The sequence below is a fragment of the Camelus ferus genome, chromosome 7, assembly GCF_009834535.1.
Source record: "Camelus ferus isolate YT-003-E chromosome 7, BCGSAC_Cfer_1.0, whole genome shotgun sequence".
NCBI classification, from domain to species: Eukaryota; Metazoa; Chordata; class Mammalia; order Artiodactyla; family Camelidae; genus Camelus; species Camelus ferus.
In genome coordinates this window covers 83,996,415-84,015,428 of record NC_045702.1, presented here as the reverse complement: position 1 = coordinate 84,015,428, position 19,014 = coordinate 83,996,415, and the positions used below count along the sequence as shown (strand labels likewise).

The window sequence follows — 19,014 nt, the reverse complement described above, 5'->3', positions numbered from 1 at the left end:
GGCCCTCGGCAGACACCAGTTGGGACCGCATTTTCCCCATATCCTCTTGGCATTGTGTTACCAAGTCCAAACTCGTTCTGTTTGCCATACGACAGGCCAGTAAATCGGGAGATGAGGTGTTGGGGCAAGGAATAGCGGCTTTATTCAGAAAGCTGACAGACCGAAAGGATGGCAGACTGATGTCCTGGAGAACCATCTTTTTCAAGTCAGAATTCAGGCTCCTTTTATGCTAAAAAGGGGAGGGGTGTGGTTGGTTGTTGCAGACTTCTTGGTGCAGGAATTCTTTGCTCTTGGCAGCTGTCCGTGTGGGTCAGGTCATGGTGTCCCCGTAAACCTCCAGTAAAACAAATGGTATTTTCTATTCCGCAACTTGTTATCTTTATATAAGTGCAAGAGTGTTAATATCTGAAATGATCAGAGTCTAGAGAATAGGCTTCCTGTCTATTTCAGGCAGATCTAATATGGAGTCAGATCTGTTTCTTTTCTGTTACAGTCTGTGCTCCAGCCTCTGCCCTTCCACTGACGCCTGTGCCTCCTGAACATTCTCTCTTTCCCCATCATTTGTGTTCACGGGTCTGCACGGCAGTGACCGATTGCCTATTTCCTGAGGTTGCATTGCCGCCTTCTGCACTCTTGTTTTCTCTCCTTGTGGGTTTTATGCCTTTAAAAGGAATTTCATCACTTTTTTGAAGCTTTTCAGGAAGCAGCAAACTCCTGCTGTCTCACTTGCGGTGCCTTATCCTAGAGGGATTTTTTTTGTGTGACTTTGCTTTTGAGTTCATATTTGGGAAAACTTTATTTGGAAATCCCTTAAGAGCTCTGATGATGGTGAACTCCGTAAAGAAGATTGGCCTTTCCTCTGTCAGCCATGCCGGTGGCTTTAAACTAAATGCTTGTGGTTTTGATACAGGAAAATTGTGGGGCAAGAGGATGGCCGTGTCCCAGGTCTCAGTTGAGTCCCTAGGATGCGCCTTGGTGAGTGTGGGTCCTTGGCTTCGCTCAGGAAAGAATTCAAGAGTGAGCCACAGCTGAGTGAAGGTAAATTCATTCAGAGAGAGAGATACACACCAGAGACAGAGTGCGGGCCATCTGGCTCAGAAAGGAGAGTGACCACGAGGTGCGGGGTTGTCAGTTTTTATGGGCTTGGTAACTTCATATCCTAACAGGTGGCAGGATTATTCTAACTACTTTGACGAAGGGGCGGGGATTCCCAGGAATCGGGCCACTGCGCACCCTCTGACCTTTTATGGTCGGCCTTGAAACTGTCCTGGCCCCTGTGGGAGGGCCAATTAGCTGTGATGGTATTTTAATAAGCGTAGATTGAAGCTTGAGGTCTAGTGGGAGATGAGTCTTCCACCTTCTTGGTGCTAATTGCTGTGTCTTTCTTTTAATGGCTATGCCCTACCTCCCTCCCTCCGGTCACAGTCTCTGGAAGTCTCAGGTGGGGAAGCTGGCCCCAGATGGCAGGCAGGTGCAGACACACTGCTGAGGTTCCCCGGGGCAGAGCTGGGTCTGAGACGGGTCAGCTTTTTCGCCTTCCCCACTGCACCATCTCCCCTGGTCAGTATTTGCTGATGGAGCCTCTCAGGGCCTGGGGTTCAGCCAGAGGGCTTCAACCTCCCTGCCCATCTTGCTCAGGCCCCAGCTTTTCTGTGAGAGCCCAGGAAACATTAAAGGACTCAGGAAACTCTGGTCTCCTCAGACTGCAGCAGCCCGGGCAGTTCCTGTGGTGGCCCCGTTCCCTGGCCTGCATCCTTGCTGTCTTGACACTTCTGGCCCCCGGACATTTTCCTTACTTTCTTGACTGCTGAGTTTCAAAGTATGTGTGAGTTAATACATTTACCTATAATTTGTAACAGGACAACTTTCAGGCTTCCTTGTTGCCAATATTGCCAGAGTAGAAACAGGGATTTAATCGCTGTCTTCTTCCTCCAGTGCCCCCACCCCCAGCCCCCAGCCCTCTTGACTGAACTTGACCCCTCGGGGATGGAACTGGGGGAGGGGAGTGAGGCGCACAATTGAAACGCGTCCAAAATGCAGGATCAGGATAAGTAATAGTAATAATAATTAGTGCAATGTTTTAAAAAATCAAACGTAACCCAAAAGAATCCACAAGGAACAAAAAAAATCAAATTTCGGGTGAAGCCAGGGCAATCCAGAGCCATCCTGGAGCCAGAGGCAAGGGCTGATCTCCCCCATTACTCCTCAGAGAGGAGGATTGACAAGACCTAAGGGTCCAGACTTTTCCCGGACAGTGCACGCTGACTGGCGGCAGGAGCCTGTGACCCCTGGATTCGACCTGATTAACCCACACAGTTAGGGGCCTCTCCTTTGCTGGGGCTGAGCAGCCTCCTTGGTGTCCCCCACTTGGACAGAGCTCCAGCAGCACCCGCCCCCGCTCCTAAAACGGCTCCTGAGGTCCAGGAGGAATTGCACACCTGGGCTCACTGGCCCACCTTCTCTGGCCGGTGTCTCCAGCCCACTCCCCTGACCCTGTGGCCCAGGACCCTGCAGGACCCTGCAGCTCCGTCCCTCCCATCCCAGGTCGCAGACCTGCCTGCGTGCAGGGCCCCTTCCCTCCCCCACTTCATACCAGTGTCAGGAGTCACGTTTGGCTTCCTGGATTCCCGCGTCCTGCGTGCCTTTCACATGCCTGGCTTTGTGGCCTTCCCTGGGAGCACGAGAGGTGGGGTCCTGGGTTTCTTCCTTGGCCCCTCTGTCCCACAGTCTCCCACAGGCCCCCAGACCCCAGCTCTGACTAGCTAGCCCCTTCCCCGCTTGGAAGAAGCTTTGCAGTGAGCTATAGGGTAGTGGGTGCATGTGTACCTCAAGGTCTGCTCCCCAGTGATTGTTTCTGTCACCTTGTGCCCTCACTCTAGGGTCCAAAGCCAAGCTCCCATCTATCATGTGGTTTTCAGGCTCCCTATTTGAGCTCCCTGCCCTGGGAGGGTCCCTGCTCGCCCCCTCCCCGCACCCTGGATAGCAGCCGGCTAGTACATCCAGACTCAGCCACACACTGTCTTCTCCGCCTTGGTCTCCATCTCCGACCCCTCGCCCCATGGGCAGCCTGTGTGGGCCTGGCATTTCCTCTCCTGGCGGGGCAGACAGTGCAGCCTCCACAGGAAGGTGCCGTGGGCTGGGGGCCCAGCTGGGAGCCTGGGCCTCTGCTGCCTGGCTCTGCGCCTCTTCATCGCCACTAGCCTTGTGATTAGTGAGAAGGAGTCCAGAATGGGGCTGGTAGCAGCGTCTGCAACGTGGGATGGCATCAGGGTGAAGATGGGGCAGTGACAGGCAGGTGGCCTGAGGCAGGAGGTCCTTGGTGGTCCTAGAAGGATGGATTGGAGAGGCTGTGCATGGGCAGGGCCAGCCTGGGCATGTGGGGGGATGATGTGAGTGACGTGTCGAGTGATCGTGTGCATGGGGAGCAACCCCATCCACCTGCCGCCTCTCCCCGGCGGGTCTCGGATCCTGCTTCTGCTTTAGGATGAAGTCTGTTTCATCATTCTTGTTCCTGTCTTCCATTTACTTCATCTGCATCTCCAGGCCTGACAGCCTGATCGAGGTCGCCTTGGAAATGGAGCAGGGGAAGCCGGTGGGATCAGGGCAGTGGGTTCCCCTGCCTTTTGTGTCTTCGCACCGTGTTTGGAGAAATCGTGTCCTAACTTCTGGGGAGCGACCTGCAAATGTATGTGGTTAGCTTCAGACCACAGTCCCTCTTGGGTCCGCCTGGTCTCTGGCCTCTCCTGGATCAGGGCTGTGGGCGCCCAGAGTGGGTTGGCCACGAGGGGGCGATGCTGTGCAGGGCACCTCCTGGCAGTGCCTGGGCTGTTGGGGTTTGGTCTCAGGGCTGCCAGCTCGCTCTTCCTGGACTACTCCCCTTAATGTGCAGGGACAAGCACCGGCCGTAAACCCCAACCCCCACGAGCTTACACTTGTTCTGTTTCTTCCTTCAATGTTCCTTTCTGATCATAAAACGAATTTATGGTGGAAAAAAGTATAGAAAGATACAAAACTGCACAAAGAAGACAATGAAAAGCATTCATTTACAATCCAACCGCCTGCAATCAATTTATCGTTAACATTTTGGTCTTTCTTAAAGAGTGTGTGTGTATTTATACATTTTTCAGTAAAATTGATGGGATGATACAGTTTGCTGCTTGTTTATTTTCACTTGCCAATATTTCCTTATCTTACTGAATATTCCTCAAAAATAGGGTTCTTTAATCACTGTGTAGATTTTCAGCCTAAGGAGAGACCATTTACTTAATCAACTTCCATTGGTATTTAGGTCATTTCTGGGTTTTGTTTTGGGTTTTCTTTTTAATCAAAGTAAATAATTCACAGCATTTTTGCCCATGAAAGTGCATTTACATCTCTGATCACTTTGTGTGATGGAATTCTCTGAATCAAGTGCCTGTGAAAGTGAGTCTGTAGCCGGTAAGACTGCGTTAACCTGTAGCAGCAGGTGGGGAACGTGCCTCCCCAGTGCTCTCTCTCCCTTTCTTTAAAATGCTGCTTCTGTCCTTCTCTTTATGTTTAAAATACCTAAGCATATCTATTTAAAAAAAGTAAGACATGTAGACACAATGCAAAAATTAAATCCCCTGAACTGTTTATCATTTTGTGTTTCCGTCCAGAAGAATCTGGTGGTGTGACAGAAGGTGATGGGAAATAGGATTTAACCTATTTGACTGTCCCAACACCCTGTTTTTTCACTCAGTAACAGACATCAGACATCCTGGCGGCGCGGGCCGGGTGGCCTCCGCCTGCAGACACAGATCGTTTTTTTTTTTGTTTTTTTTTTTTAATATATCTTAGTGAACTTTATAAGGAAAGCCTGGGCAACTTCTTTGTAGTGAAATAGCTGGGTTAAATGGTGTATGTATTTTAATTTTTGATAGCTGATACCAAATCGTTCTCCCCACGTTTTCCGAGCCTCCTGACCGCCCAGCTCGGCCTTAAACCCGGGACCTGGTGCCTGCTGGTAAGCACGCACTCTCCCACTGAGCTCTACCCCGACCTCAGGCTCAGCACATTTGAAGTATTGTTGGCTCCGTGCTGTGTCTTCCCTCCTGCTCTCCTGTTTCAGAGCCACAGAGGGCCTTTCCTGCCCCTTCTCCCAGCTTTTTGTTTTAAACATGTCTAGGAATTCTTTAAAAATATATTTTCCAGTATCTGAAATTAATGAAGATAAAATTCCAGTCCATGTTGGTTGGATCACCCGTATTGAAATGATTCTAGTAAATTTTTACTTCCTTCGACTTTTTCTGATTTACAGTAGTATCACATTTATTTTTTTCTTTTAGAAGGGGAACCATTGCTCACATTTGGAAGGAACCAGCTACTCCTATCTCATCTTGGTCTAGCTGGGTAACTCCAGAGCTCACAGTAGTATCATGTTTAAATGCTGATCATTTTTGTTTCTCTTTTACATCCTTTATTAAGTGATGCTGATGAGTGGCATTCTTTTCCATTCTGGCCTTAATTAGCTAAAACAAAGGTTTACTATTAATCGCAACGCTTTTGGTTAAGACGTTGTCATAGGTGCCAAATTATCTCAAGAAAGTAGCCCATGCGAGTGAGCGTGTGCGCTTTTTAAAATGAGATGTTGAATTTTAGAAAATGCTATTCGGCATCTCTTGAGATGGTCAGTCTGGTGGGTCTTCTCCTCTGACTCTTACAGGGTGAACAGAGTTACAGGATCCTGCAAGGTTTCTTTGATGTTTAGTAGGTTTTTACTCGCTTTCTGTCCCCACTGAATCAGGATGCTCGAGGTACACCCCCTGCGAGGGGCAGCAGAGGGCTCCCCTCTCTGCCACCACAGCGATGCATGTGCCACTCTTTTGTCAGTGGCTTTTAGTTGCTGCAGGAGGAGACTGTAAACCTTGAGGTGACAGGCTAACTTGAGGTGGCTCCAAGGTCCATCAGCCGCAGACAAGTCAGACCAGCTCACAGTCGCCATTGGCCACTAAGCTTCTGAGTAGAAGGTCACTCACTGTGGTCGAGACCCAGGTGAGGTCTGCCCACCTGGGGACAGTCTGCACTGGTATCTGGAAAGCTGCTGGACAGAGCAGGAGACCCGAGACACAGCTCTGTGCTTTGCAGACTTGGGGACATTTTTATTGATCTCAGCTGCTTGTCTGCTTCAGGACAATGACGGCCAGCTGGAAGACTCCCTCTGGGCCAGGTGTCTTTCCTTGGAGTATGAACATTTTTGGATCCTCATGAGTGCTAACTAGGAAACTGGAGCACAGAGAGGTTAAGCAGCTCAATGCAGGTTGCACAGCCCCTGGTTCCTGCATCGCTGCGGTATCCTTCCCTTTGGCGGGTCAAGAAAGCCGCTCAGAAAGCCAAGTATCACTTCAAAATTAGCAATATTTTCCCTTGACTTGATTTGGATTTGTTTTTAAAGGAAGTATATATTTGTTGTGGGAAAGAAGAGGAAAGCATGACAAAGGGGAAAATCTGTAATTACGATGCCAGATGCCAGGAGTTGGCCACGGTTAACATTCTGTCCCACTGATGGAGTTCCCGTCCCACTGTTCAGCCACCCTGAGGGCCGAGGATGACATCTGCCCCCCAGATGTCAGCCCTGCCCACACAAAATAACTTAGCACAAAACCCTGAAATCTGATGACTGTGTGTGATACCTGCCTAAAGGCAGCCTCCTGGGCCCTCCCCACAGGAGAGCCAGCTCCCAGTCTCACAGACACAACATCAACTTTTTTTTTTCCTTGATATTTACAAATGTGTCAGGTCCTAGAGGGAGAAAGAATTCACAGGAGCACAAGACACTCGCACATTAACTCAAGGCAGACTTCACAGTTTCTTTCTCTCCCGCTTGCAGTCTTTTCCGTGCTTGGTTTCAGGCCCAGGGGAGGCCAGAGCACATCTGGAGATGGAAATGCGAGTCTCTGATTGGAAAACAACACATTCCCAGGCTGGTACCTGCTTAGGGAAAAATTTGGAGGGATGTACTGCAAAAGACTGATGATTTATTTCCAAGCAGAGATTGGGAGTGACTTAGGTTTTGTTTATTTACTTATTTAATATTTTTACAGCTTTCTGGAGATAGAATTGATAGACTGCTGATTGCATGTGTGTGAGCTGTGGAATCAAGCAGACTGTACCCTCTGCAGTTTCCCACGGGGTTTCTGTTGCATCTTAAAACTAGTGTGACACCCAGACTAGGAAACGGACATTGGAGCACCGAGTGTGTAGTCCTGTGCCATCTCATCACATGGTGGATTCGTGTAACCATCCACACGTGGCATTACATACAGAACATTTCCATCACCACCAAGGTCTCTCCCTGCTCAGGGTCACACCGCCTCCCTCCCCACAGCCATCCTTAACCCTGGTTCTCCCTGCCTGTAACTGTCACTTGAGAATTTGGTGTAAATGGAATCAAACAGTGTGTGACCTTGGGAACTTGGCCATTTCGTCACTCAGCTCCATGCCCCTGTGTCCTTCCAGGTTATCGTTGGGGTGGGTAGCGCCTTCCTTTCCATGGCTGGCTGGCACGGCGTGGCTGGGATGGCTCACCTTTGTTCAGCCACTCACCTGCTGAAGGACATTTAGGTTGCTTTCAACTTGTATATTACATATACAACTACTATAAACATGCAGGTACAGATTTTTATGTAGACATAAATTTTCATTTTCTCAGATTGATGCTCAGGTGTGCCATTAATGGGTCGTGTTTTTTTCTTTTGTTTTTTGAGGGGTGGTAATGGTTTATTGATTGACTGATTGATTGATTTACTGGATGTGCTGAGGATTGAACCCAGGACCTTGTGCATCCTAAGCATGTGCTCTACAACTGTAGCCTCCCCACTTCTTCTCTCTTTTATAGGGAACAGCCAAACTGTTTTCCGGAGTGACCGTCCCATTTCACCTTCCCATCAGCTGTGTGTGCGTGATCCAGTTTTCTCTGCTTCCTTGCCAGCACTTGGTCCCGTCACTTCTTTTTTTTTCCAAACGTTACTATTGTAATAAGTGTGTGGGGATATCTCTTTGTGATTTTATTTTATATTTCCCTGATGGCTAACGATGTTGCACATCTCTTCAAGTGTTTATTTTTCTATCCGTATGTTCCTCTCTTTGGTGAAATGCCTCTTGTATCCTTTGCTTTCTAATTGGATTTTCTATTTTCGTGTTTGATAGTTACACCTATGATCCATTCTGAGTTAGTTCTTTAAAATTAAGTGTGAGGTTTGGGTTAAGGTTTATTTATTTGTTTTTGCTAATGGCTCTGCAGAGGCCCCAGCACTGTTTGTTGAAAAGCCAAGCTTCTTCCATTGAATTGCTTTTGCACTTTGTCAAAAATCAGTTGCCCATTGCAGAGGAGGGGATAGCTCACGTGGTGGAGCGCATGCTTAGTACGCACGAGGTCCTGGGTTCAATCCCCAGTACCTCCTCTAAATATAAAGAAATAAATAAAGCTTAATTTCTCCCCCCCAAAAAACCAGAAAACCACCACCAACAACAAAAAATCAGTTGCCGATACTTGTGTGAGGCTGTTTCTGGGTTCTGTGTTCTGTTCCCTTGATCTGTGTGTCTATCTGTCCCTGTGCCAACACCACATTGTCTGGATTTAGATAGTAAGTCGCTGTCAGTCACTGTCAGAGTGATTGCTCTCACTTGATTCTTTTTAAGAAAAAGGAGCTATTCTAGTCCCTTTGCCATTCCATTTCATATTTAGAATAAACTTGTATTTCTACCAAAAAAAAAAAAAAAAGTCCTTCTAGGATTTGAGGGGAATTACGTTAAACTTGTGTCCATCCACGTGGGGAGAACTGACATCTTCACTATGTTGAGTCTTCTAATCCTTGATAGTATGTCCATTTACTGTGGTCTGCTTTGCTTTCTTTCACTGGCGCTCTGTAGTTTTCAGCCTACAGTTCTGTACGTGTTTTGTTAGATTCACTAGTATTTCACTTTCTCAGTGATTGTAAATGCTACTGTATCTTAATTTTGGTCTTCACGTGCTCATAGCTAGTATGAAGAAATATGATTGACTTTCAATGTTTATCTTGTATCCTGTGACCCTGTGGAACTTACTCATTCGTTCCAGGATCTTTTCTTCCATCAGGATTTTCTATGTAGGCTATCATCTGCAAATAGGGACAGCTTTCTTTCTGTCTGATCTACCTGCTTTTTATTTCCTTTTCTTACCTTACCACACCGGTTAGGGGGGTTCTAGCGCTATATCGAATAGGAGAGTGAGACGGACAGCTCTGACTGCAGATTGTAGAGGGACAACATTCTGTCTTTTACCATTGAGTGTGATGTTAGCTGTAGACGTTTTTCATCAAGTTGGGCAGGTTCCCCTCCATTCCTAGTTTTCTGAGCATGTTTATCATGAATGGATATTGAATTTTGTCCAGTGCTTTTTCTGTATCAATCGATATGACCATGGGGTTTTCCACATGATGGTTAATGTGGTTTTAACATAATGAATTGCACTGATGTTCAAATATTTGAGCAGCCTTGCGTATCTTGAAATGGTCATGCTATATACCTCTATATATTGCTAAATTCTATCTACTAATGTTTTGCCAAGGATTTTTTCCATCAATATTCATGAGGAATATGGCCTCAAATGTCATTTTTTTTTTTTTTTTTTTTTTTGCTGTCTTAGTCTGGTTTTGGTGTCAGGTTAATGTTGACTTTATAAAGTGAGCTGGGAACTGTTACCTCCTCTTCTATTTTCTAGAATCTATTGTATAGAATTTTTGTTAATTTTTATTTAACTGTTTGGTAGAATTCTCTGGTGAAATCATCTCGGCCTGGAGATTACTTTTTCATGAATTTTAAAATTATGAATTAACTTTCTTTAGCAATTACAGGGCTATTCCAATTATTTTTCCTGTTGGGTGAGTTGTGGTAGTTTGTGTGTTTCAAGGAGTAGGTCATTGATCTAAGCTGTCAGATTTACGTGCTAGAGACCTACTGATTTTATCAGTATTTTCAAAGAGCCAAGTTCATTGCTGTGGTGTGCTGGGCACTGTCCAGTTCTCACATATGGGGCCCAGAAACCCTCCACACGGAGCCACCACTCAGGTGCCGTGTAACCCCACTTACAGACACGGGAGCCCAAACACCAGTGATGAGATAACTCACCTGGGATCTTGCCGCCAGCAGGTGGTGGAGCCACACCTGCATCTCAGATCCCCACACCAGGCCCCCCAGACTCTGCAGTGGGCGAGGATCCAGAAGGAGGGACACATAAGAGTTCTCTTTTTTGGTAAGTGGAGAGTTTGACAACATTTCTTCCTTTCTTCCCGTGATGGGCAGCGGAGGGCGCTGAGAACGGCCTCGGAAAAGCTCAGAAACCGCTCCTCTTTCTCTACAAACGTGGTCCACGCCACCCCCGGGACACGCGTCAACAGGTACATCGGCCGCCTCCTGGAAGCCCGGCAGATGGAGCTGGAGATGGCGGACCTGGACTTCTTCACCCTGAAGTACAAGCAGGCTGAGCGAGAGAGGAAGGTAGGTGCCGGCGTGGGGGCGGTCGGGGGTGGTGGGAGGCTGGGGCCCTGGGACATCCTGTGGGCGTGGGTGTGGCCCTTCTCAATGCTGCAGTGGTTCTGGGCATCCCCGGCACCCTTGGGAAGACCCTGGTGTCTCCAGGAAGCCAAGGCCACTGACGGGGGATTTCTGTCTTGTAGTACCACCAGCTTCAGGACGAGTATTTTACCAGCGCCGTCATTCTGGCCCTCATTCTGGCCGCCTTGTTCGGCCTTGTCTACCTGCTGATAATCCCGCAGTAAGTGTTATTCTGGGGCCATCCGTCAGAGGTCACCAAGAGTCCTTTGCTTTTCAAGTTCAGGTTCGACTCCCGCAGTCACAGTCCCACGGTGCCCCCGCCCCTGGAGGGCGTTGAGAACAGTCTCAGAAAAACTCAGAAACCACTCCTCTTTCTCTACAAACGAGGTCCACCCCCCCCCCCCCGGGACACGCGTCATTTCCTGGAGGAACTGGCTGTGCGAGCCTGCTGGCTGGTGTGCGGGGCTGCTGGTTCTCAGTTTTTAATTTTAACTTTACTCAATTCTAAGCCCTCTCCGTCCACAGCACGTGCACCACTGGCTTCATGACAGTTTCTGTGAGAGGAAACAGACCAGACAGGCACCCTGATTTCCAGGTGCTTGTCCACAAATTTTCAGAAACATTAAAATGAGAAAAAGTAGGTTCTGGAAAGGAACGCAGATATAATAATTTTAATAACATTTCATCCTTATGAGTGAAAGTGAGTTTGGGAGTTTTGGGTTTGGGGCAAGAAAGACCCCAGAAAATCTCCACTTTTCTTGCAGACCTACGGCTTTGTTAATAAACCTCCCAAGTGGAGTGATTCCCCTGTGAGTTTCCAGAAAACACATGGAAGCCACCCCCAGCCCCAGACACTGTGGACACGCAGTGGCCGTCTGCATGGCCCTGCCTGGGGATCCAACTTTTTCTAGAAAAACCCTTTCCAGATGAGGCCCAGGAAGAGGGCAGTGCCCAGCAGCCAAGTCTGTGCAGCCCTCGTCCTTCCTGCACGAGGAGAGCGCCTCTCAGGCGCTCCCAGGGCTAGAGGGACCCTGGGGTGGCGGGGAACTTAGAGGGGACACAGGAAGGGCTCCTCTGCTAGAAAAGGACCAGCATGGGCAGCTCCCCAGAGACCACTGCTGCTTCCCCAGGTCTGGGACCCGGGTGGGGCAGGGGAGGAAGGGCACGGTTCCAGGCATCCTCTGGGCACCCGTCACCTGGCCCAGCCTGCAGGGACTGTGTGTCATCTGTCCTAGGAGTGTGGCCGTCCTGCTCCTGCTGGTGTTTTGCATCTGCTTCCTGGTGTCCTGTGTCCTGTACCTGCACATCACCCGGGTCCAGGTACGTGCACGGTGTGTCCTGTACCTGCTCCTCACCTGATCCAGGTACACGCGTGTGTGTGTGATGTACCTGCACGTTACCTGGTCCAGATGCACGTGTGTGTGTCTTGTACCTGCCTGTCACCTGCACAGGTAAGTGCACGGCCTCTGCATGCCCTCTTGGCAGGACAGGTGGAGGCAGTTTGTCCCTCACCTTCTGGCAGGTGAAAAGACTTGTCCATGTGGGAGAAACTCACTGGGCCCCATCCTGTGTGGGTGCTGTTTGGAGTTCTGGGAGCGTGCCCCGTAGACACATGGGGTGGGTGTGGATGGTGATTGAATAAATGAACACAAGGGGTGACACTGTTCCCTCCAAAGGAGGGTCCTGTGCCCTGTCGTGTGATCGTGTCATAGACTGGGGCCTCCACACTCTTGAAGATTCTTCCTTGGCTTTGGAGCCAGGGTTGAGCTTGTGGCCCCGTGCCGCCCGAGGCTCCCAGGAGAGGGCTCTGTTCTGAACCTTCTTTTTCAAAAGTCCCATTTCCCCCCTAGACCCCAAGCTGTCATGTTTGAGAGACCCTGGGTTATCTTTGTACAATTCTTGAAAACAACTACTTTGTGAGAAGATTGAATCTAGGTGTATTTATTAAAATTCTTTATTATTCATGGGTACCTTCTTGATTTAGGTTGAGACAAAAAAAAAAAATGCTATTTGAATAAACAGCCACAATCCTAGCTCTTTGATTTCATAGATGGAGTGGCATCTGATTGGGTCAAGTGAAATTTCCCACTTCACATAAGATGGCTTTATTCAGCTAATTTCAAGTGAAAGCATCGCAAATAGATGCTGGTTTCTAAGTCCTGTCACACTCGTCCCCAGTGTTGGGGACCTGTGTGCCTGGTGGACAAGCAGCTCTCCTGGTGGAGGGGGCCCAGGCTCCGCCAGCTCCTTTCTTTCTGAATGTCCACTCACCCCTCCTCGCCCTCCCTCGTCGGCCTGAGCATTTTTTCTAAGTGTGATTTTGACCCAGCACGGCAGCAGGTCCCCCTCCCGGCTGCGGGTCAGGAAGCAGCTTGGGCGGAGCGCACGGTCCTGACGGCAGGCGGCTTCAGTTCACCCAGCCAGCATGTGTCTGTTCAGGGGCGACCCACGTGCTCACACTCTCCCCTCCTGAGGCCCTGGACATGACAGCAGGGCTCTGAGTTCACCATGGGGCTTGTGCAGAAGACTGGGGCCAGGAGACAGGGGGGGCATGGTCGGCAGGATCCGGCTGGGGAGGATGGGGGCCGGCAGGTGGGACAGAACTGTCCAGCAGAGGCCCAGCGCGTACCGAGGAAGGGAGATGCCAGTGGGCACAGCTGTGCATGCGGCTGAGTTGGGACCCATTGCAGCCACACATCCCCAAGAAGGCTTGGGAGTCAGCAGAGGGCTTTCCTCCATGACATGGAAGTGGCCACAGCCAGGGCATCAGGGCCGGTGTGGCAGCTCTGGGACCACCTCGGCCCTTCACCCACCCCACTGGCTCCCTCGTCACTAGGGGCTGCCAGCTCTATGGCCTTCGTGTCTTTGTCTGTGAAAGGGATGGGAATTGGAGCTGATATTCGCGAAGTCCTGGGAGCAGGGCCTGGGACACCATAGGCGCAACTGAACGTTCTTAGAACAAGAGGAGAAGCTGGTGAAGCAAAGGGGCGGGATCCCTGTCTGTCCTGGAGGCCAGGATGCCGTGACCAGAGGAGGCGCTCCACAGGGCTCAGAGTGGAGGGCGGGGGAGAGGTGGCTGGAGAGTCACGGTGAGGGCTGGAAAGGGGCAGAGCTGGACCGACCAGGTGTGCGGATCCAGCTGAGGCTGCGCGGCCTGCCGTGGGCGTTCCTGCAGTGGTGCTGGCCCTGGGTGGGGATGTGGTGGGACCAGGGCCGAGCAGGCGGGGCGGGGGGAGGAGGAGCAGTGAGGAGGGCGCCAGAGGGGTGCACACTGGACCAGTCACTGGGCACCTGCAGTTTCAGGTGCACTTTGCTCTCTGGGGCTCCAGGCCTCTCTGGTTCCTGGTCCAGGGTGATGTGACTTGGAAGGAGGCCGTTGTGCCTTAGACAGCAACCCCCCTCATCTTTCTCACCCAGGCGTGGTGCTGATGGTCATATTTCAGCCTCATTTTTCCATCCACTGTCCCAGTCACCCCTTTGTGGTCTTCTGAGCACAGGCAGAGGGGCTCCCTCAGGTGAGAGTCCTCACATGAGCTTCCTCCACTCTCTGGGTTACCAAGACCAAACTCGTTTTGCTCGCCGCATGACAGGCCAGTAAATCGGGAGACGAGGTGTTGGGGCAAGAAGTAGTGACTGTATTTAGAAAACCGGCTGACTTGAGAAGATGGCAAACTAATGTCCTGGAGAACCATCTTCTCCAAGTCACAATACAGGCTCCTTTTATACTAAAAAGGAGATGGGGTGTGGTTGGTTGTTGCAGACTTCTTGGTGCAGGAATTCTGTTCTTGGAATTCTTTGTTCTTGCAGCTGTCCACGTGGGTCAGGTCATGGTGTCCCTGTAAAACCTCTAACAAAACAAATGTTATTTTCTATTCTGCAACTTGTCATCTCTAAGTACAAAAGTATTAATATCTTTAAAGGTCAGAGCTCAGAGAACAGGCTCTCCTGTCTATTTCAGGCTAAAGGCAACATTGTTTTACAAAAGGTGCGGAGCTAGCAAGACTGAGCCTAGAAAACAGGGTACAGGGTTAAAGCGAAAGAAACAGATCTAATACGAAGTCAAATTTGTTCTTTTCTGTTACACCTGCTGCCCTGGGAGGGCTGGCCTCCAGGGAGGAAGAGCGCCCCCAGCCCAGCCCACCCTAGACCCTGAGAGCCCTGCAGTGGGTGGGGAAGGCAAGGAGGAGGTTTGCAGCTCTGGTGAGATAAACTAGACATGGTTGATGAATGGACAGTGAGTAGAAAGTTAGAAAACCTCTAGGTTTTCCCTCTTTGGGAAGAGAGAGGGAGCCCCAGCAGAGGGCAGCGACCCCAGAGACAAACCCAAGAGCTCCTGCCAGCCCCTGCAAATGCCCAGTCCTGGTCCTCATGTTACATCATTTTCTGCCGCAGCCCCAGTGGCTCCCGCAGTGTGTCTGTGTGGGACTGAGTTCGTTTATTTAGCATAGATTGTCAGTGTTTTTTAAACTTCAGATTGCAACTCAACCGGGGGCTGTGAAATCTTTTGTGTGTGTGTGTGTGTGAGTTGTAAACAAAAGAAACAGAACAAGAATGAATGAAAATGTCGGTCTATCGATTGTCATCAGGGTTTTCTGGAACTCTTTGAGTTGTGTGTGTCTGTGCAACTGTGATTTACAACATGGTTCTTAGTTTGTCGCCTGGTTGGAAGCCTTTGAATGCCCCGCTCCCCCCGCAGTGGGAGTACGTGGTCCAGGGAGCCGGGCCACGCCTCCTCCTGGCCCCTAACACACGGCAGGAGCCCTGAGAATAAGCCAGGAGCACGGCCGGCTGAGTGGAGAAGGATGTGGTTGTGTAGTTGTCCCCTTTGCCTAGACTGTTTAAACTCCGCAGCCACAGGGCTGAGGCACGGTGGGGTCATCACTCAGCGGCCACCCTGCCTCCCACGACCATTTGGTGCAGCTGCGGTGCTCCTGTGTCGTGTCCCGGTCACGGCATGCTCCGCGGCTTCTCTCCCTGCAGAGCACAGGCTCTCGCTCCACATTTGCCCTGCATCCTCCTGCCTTGTGACCTCGTCCCGCTGTTGGGGTCCTTTGTGAAATTCAGCTCCGGCTGTGAACTGCCTCTGGCCGTGGGGTCCGGGACACCCAGCCTGGCCATTGCTACACAGTCACTTTCTGAGACAGTGACAGCGAGCTTTGAGGATGGTCCAACAGCTAACACCCCACTGGGCCGCCTTTGACTAATCGTGGGTCCCGTTCTAGGGGCATTTTCCATTGTTCATGTCGGATCAGCTGTCTTTTTTTGGTGTTAACGACAAATTAGTTCTCGTGCTATTGTTTGGTCTGTGTGTGTATCTGTCTCAGCTCAATGTGAGCTGAGCAACCCGCTCTGTGTCCTGGTCTGTAGAGCGAGTGAGGTTGGCTGGTGGTGTCCGGGCCCCGGTTCCTCACCTGTAGATCAGGGATCGTAATGAACCCGACTTCACGGGGTGGGAGGGTTAGAGGGGTAACCACACGCACGGCCCAGGGCACCCTCGCTGGTCCATGCTTTCTGCACGGTCCCGTGGTCTCTATTTTTGTTTTCATTTCTAGTTTCAGAAGTGTGATTCTAAGATCTTCTGACTATCCTTGAAATCATTTGTCGAATATTATAAAAATGTGTTTAAATAGGCTTAACAAAAATTGTATAAAGCCTGTGTAAAGAAAATGATAAAACTTAAAGCATGTAAGAGAAGAAACAAATAAAGGGAAATTCTCACCATCTCTGAGATAGAAGGATGCAGTATTATAAAAATGTCAAGTTAATCTATTCAGTGAATTTCAGTGCCAGTCAGTGTCACAGGGTAGAGCAGATGGTGGGAAGTGTTGCGCTTTTGAATTTAAAGATGTCGCCTTTCAGTTTTTTAATTTGGGCAACTTTTTCACCTGGGAGATTAATTATATGAAAACAGCCAGGAAACGTGTGTGGAAGATGAATTATGGGTGAGGATCTCGCCGCGTTCAGATGGTTCTGGACGTTCTGTACTGTGAATTATCTGCTGTGGCCACAAACGACTTTGTAAAACAGGTTGTGTTTTCAACAGTATTTTATCTTTCAGTGTTTTCCAGGATGCCTGACGATCCAGATCCGCACCGTCTTGTGTATCTTCATAGTCATCTTAATCTACTCTGTGGCCCAAGGATGTGTGGTGAGCCTGTCTGCGGGGGCTGGGCATGGAGAGAGCCGTGAGGTGCAGGGATGAGGGGCATCTGCAGGAGCCGCACTGGAGGGCCCGTCCCTAGGATGGGGAGGGAAACAAGGGGGTCAGAGATGGGCCTGGGGTGCCCCAGGAAGCCAGGGCGAGGGGGACATCACCCAGTGGAGGAAACGTGATCGGCCCTTCGTAGTGTGCCTAGGACAGAAGCTGGGCAGAGAAATAGGAAGGAGAGGGTGGTGGGGAGAACAGGATGGAGCTGAGTGGTTTAGAAGGATGGTAGGGGTCTCGTGCCCCCCAGCCCAGATCCTGGGGCTCCCCTTCTAGTAGTGAGGAGCCTCAAAGGGCCGGAACTGGGTGGGAGTGTCCGAGGCCCTGCTGATGGCACTTGGGGAGTGGGTAAGAGCCGGAGGCTGGAGAGAGCGGGGGAGGAGGGGGTGCTGTGTGCCCTGAGTGGGGCCCTCTCCACACTCCTGGCCCCTCCATCCCCCTCCAGGTGGGCTGCCTGCCCTGGGCCTGGAGCTCCAGCCCCAACGGGTCCCTGATGATCCTGTCATCTGGGGGCCGGGCCCCAGTGCTGCCTGCCCTGCCCTGCGAGTCTGCACCCCATGCCCTGCTGTGCGGCCTCGTGGGCACCCTCCCGCTGGCCATATTCCTGCGGGTCTCCTCCTTGCTCAAAATGATCCTGCTCGGCGTGCTCACCACATCCTACATCCTGGTCCTGGAGCTCAGCGGGTACACAAAGGCCGTTGGGTAGGTACGCTGCTCCTGCCAGAGCCCATGGGCGGGCATCTCAAATACCTGCCTGTGATGCCCCGTGTTCCAATTTGCTGACTAGAAGCTCGTTACTGCCAGGGTTTCTCCCTTTCTTCACTTGGGTGCCAGTTCCAGCAAGTCCTTGGGGTTTCCCCATGAGATGTGGCTCTCAGCCCGGGTCAGTCCCAGGCACCTCTGGGGGTGTCACGTCTGAGGGGCCCTCTGTGGACGGGTCCTATGTTCTTGGCACTGACGTGGGTTTTCCTTCTTTTTCACAAGGGGCGGCAGCATCTCCGGGCGCAGCTTCGAGCCAATCATGGCCATCCTGCTGTTCTCCTGTGCGCTGGCCCTGCACGCCCGGCAGGTGGATGTCAAGCTGCGGCTGGACTACCTCTGGGCCGCGCAGGCAAGAGGAGCCCCTCTGCTTCCTTGGGGGTCGGCAAGGGAGTCCCTTGGGAGGGGTGTCACATGGGGGCTCCCGGCTAGACGCCAGCAGCCATGTGGGTGGTGTTAGGTGTAAGGACCACTGCAGGGGGGTCTTGCAGTGGGGGAGAGAGACGAGGCTCCACCCTAATACAGCAAGGGCAGGTGGGCTTGTATAGCCAAGGGGCAGAGTGGGGGCAGTGGATGCAAAGTTACTAAGAGGAGAGATCTAAGCTGATCTAACAAGATTCATGCTGAGGACAGGCCAAGGTGATCAGACATCACCTGAGAAGGGAAGGAGATGAGGAACCCAATCAGATGTGTGGGGTGATCGGATGTCAGGGATGAGGTGTCTGGTTGAGCTGGCTCAGCAGGGTTCTTGCTAAAACTGGACGATGTGGAAGTGAACAGGGATGCCCCAAAGTCAGGGCCCAGTTGGGAAGAGGGTTCAGAGTCTGGTCCAGGAGAGAATCTTGTCAGGTGGTGGGTTGTTGAGCGAGTGAAGGAAACATGGATGAGCAGGTGAGTGACTAATGGAGGATCCCGCCCTCCCCAGGCGGAGGAGGAGCGGGACGACATGGAGAGGGTGAAGCTGGACAACAAGAGAATCCTCTTCAACCTCCTGCCGGCCCACGTCGCCCAGCACTTCCTCATGTCCAACCCCCGGAACATGGTGAGCGTGCGGCCTGCGTGGCAGCTGCTTCCCGGGCACTGAGACCCAGCAGGGTGCTCCTCCCAGCCGAGCTGGTCTGGTGGGGGTTGCAGCTGGAGGTCCGACCCAGAGGGACCCTCCTCCAGCCTAAAGTCGCAGAGGGTGGCCATTTCCAAGCCCTCAGCTGCACTGAGGATGGGAGGCCCCCTGCCCACCCCCAAGGGTAGGGCAGAGGCTGGGCCATCAGGAGGCCCCTGGGTTGTGGGATTGACAGATGACCAGAACTGGTGTGTCCTCCCCTTTGATCCTGAAAGAGAGAGTAACATTCACCAGCCCCACAAGGCAGGAGATCGGGTTTCAGGAAACCACACTCAAGGGGAAAAGTGCTGTTTCAAGGCCTTTATGTTCTGAGTGGCGCCCCCTCCTGGCTGAGTTTGTGTGGACTGCCTGGCCCTGCCCATCTGGCTGCAGGGCCGGT

At 51.2% G+C, this 19,014-nt stretch overlaps 1 protein-coding gene across 1 annotated transcript in view; it reads left to right on the top strand.

Moving 5' to 3' along the window:
* Nucleotides 1–19,014, top strand: part of ADCY1 (adenylate cyclase 1) — a 105,179-nt gene that overhangs the window by 66,421 nt on the left and 19,744 nt on the right. The window contains 7 exon segments of the mRNA XM_032484354.1: nucleotides 10,300–10,494; nucleotides 10,674–10,771; nucleotides 11,787–11,871; nucleotides 16,610–16,699; nucleotides 17,202–17,458; nucleotides 17,741–17,867; nucleotides 18,441–18,557. Coding sequence (XP_032340245.1) covers nucleotides 10,300–10,494; nucleotides 10,674–10,771; nucleotides 11,787–11,871; nucleotides 16,610–16,699; nucleotides 17,202–17,458; nucleotides 17,741–17,867; nucleotides 18,441–18,557 — 969 coding nt within the window.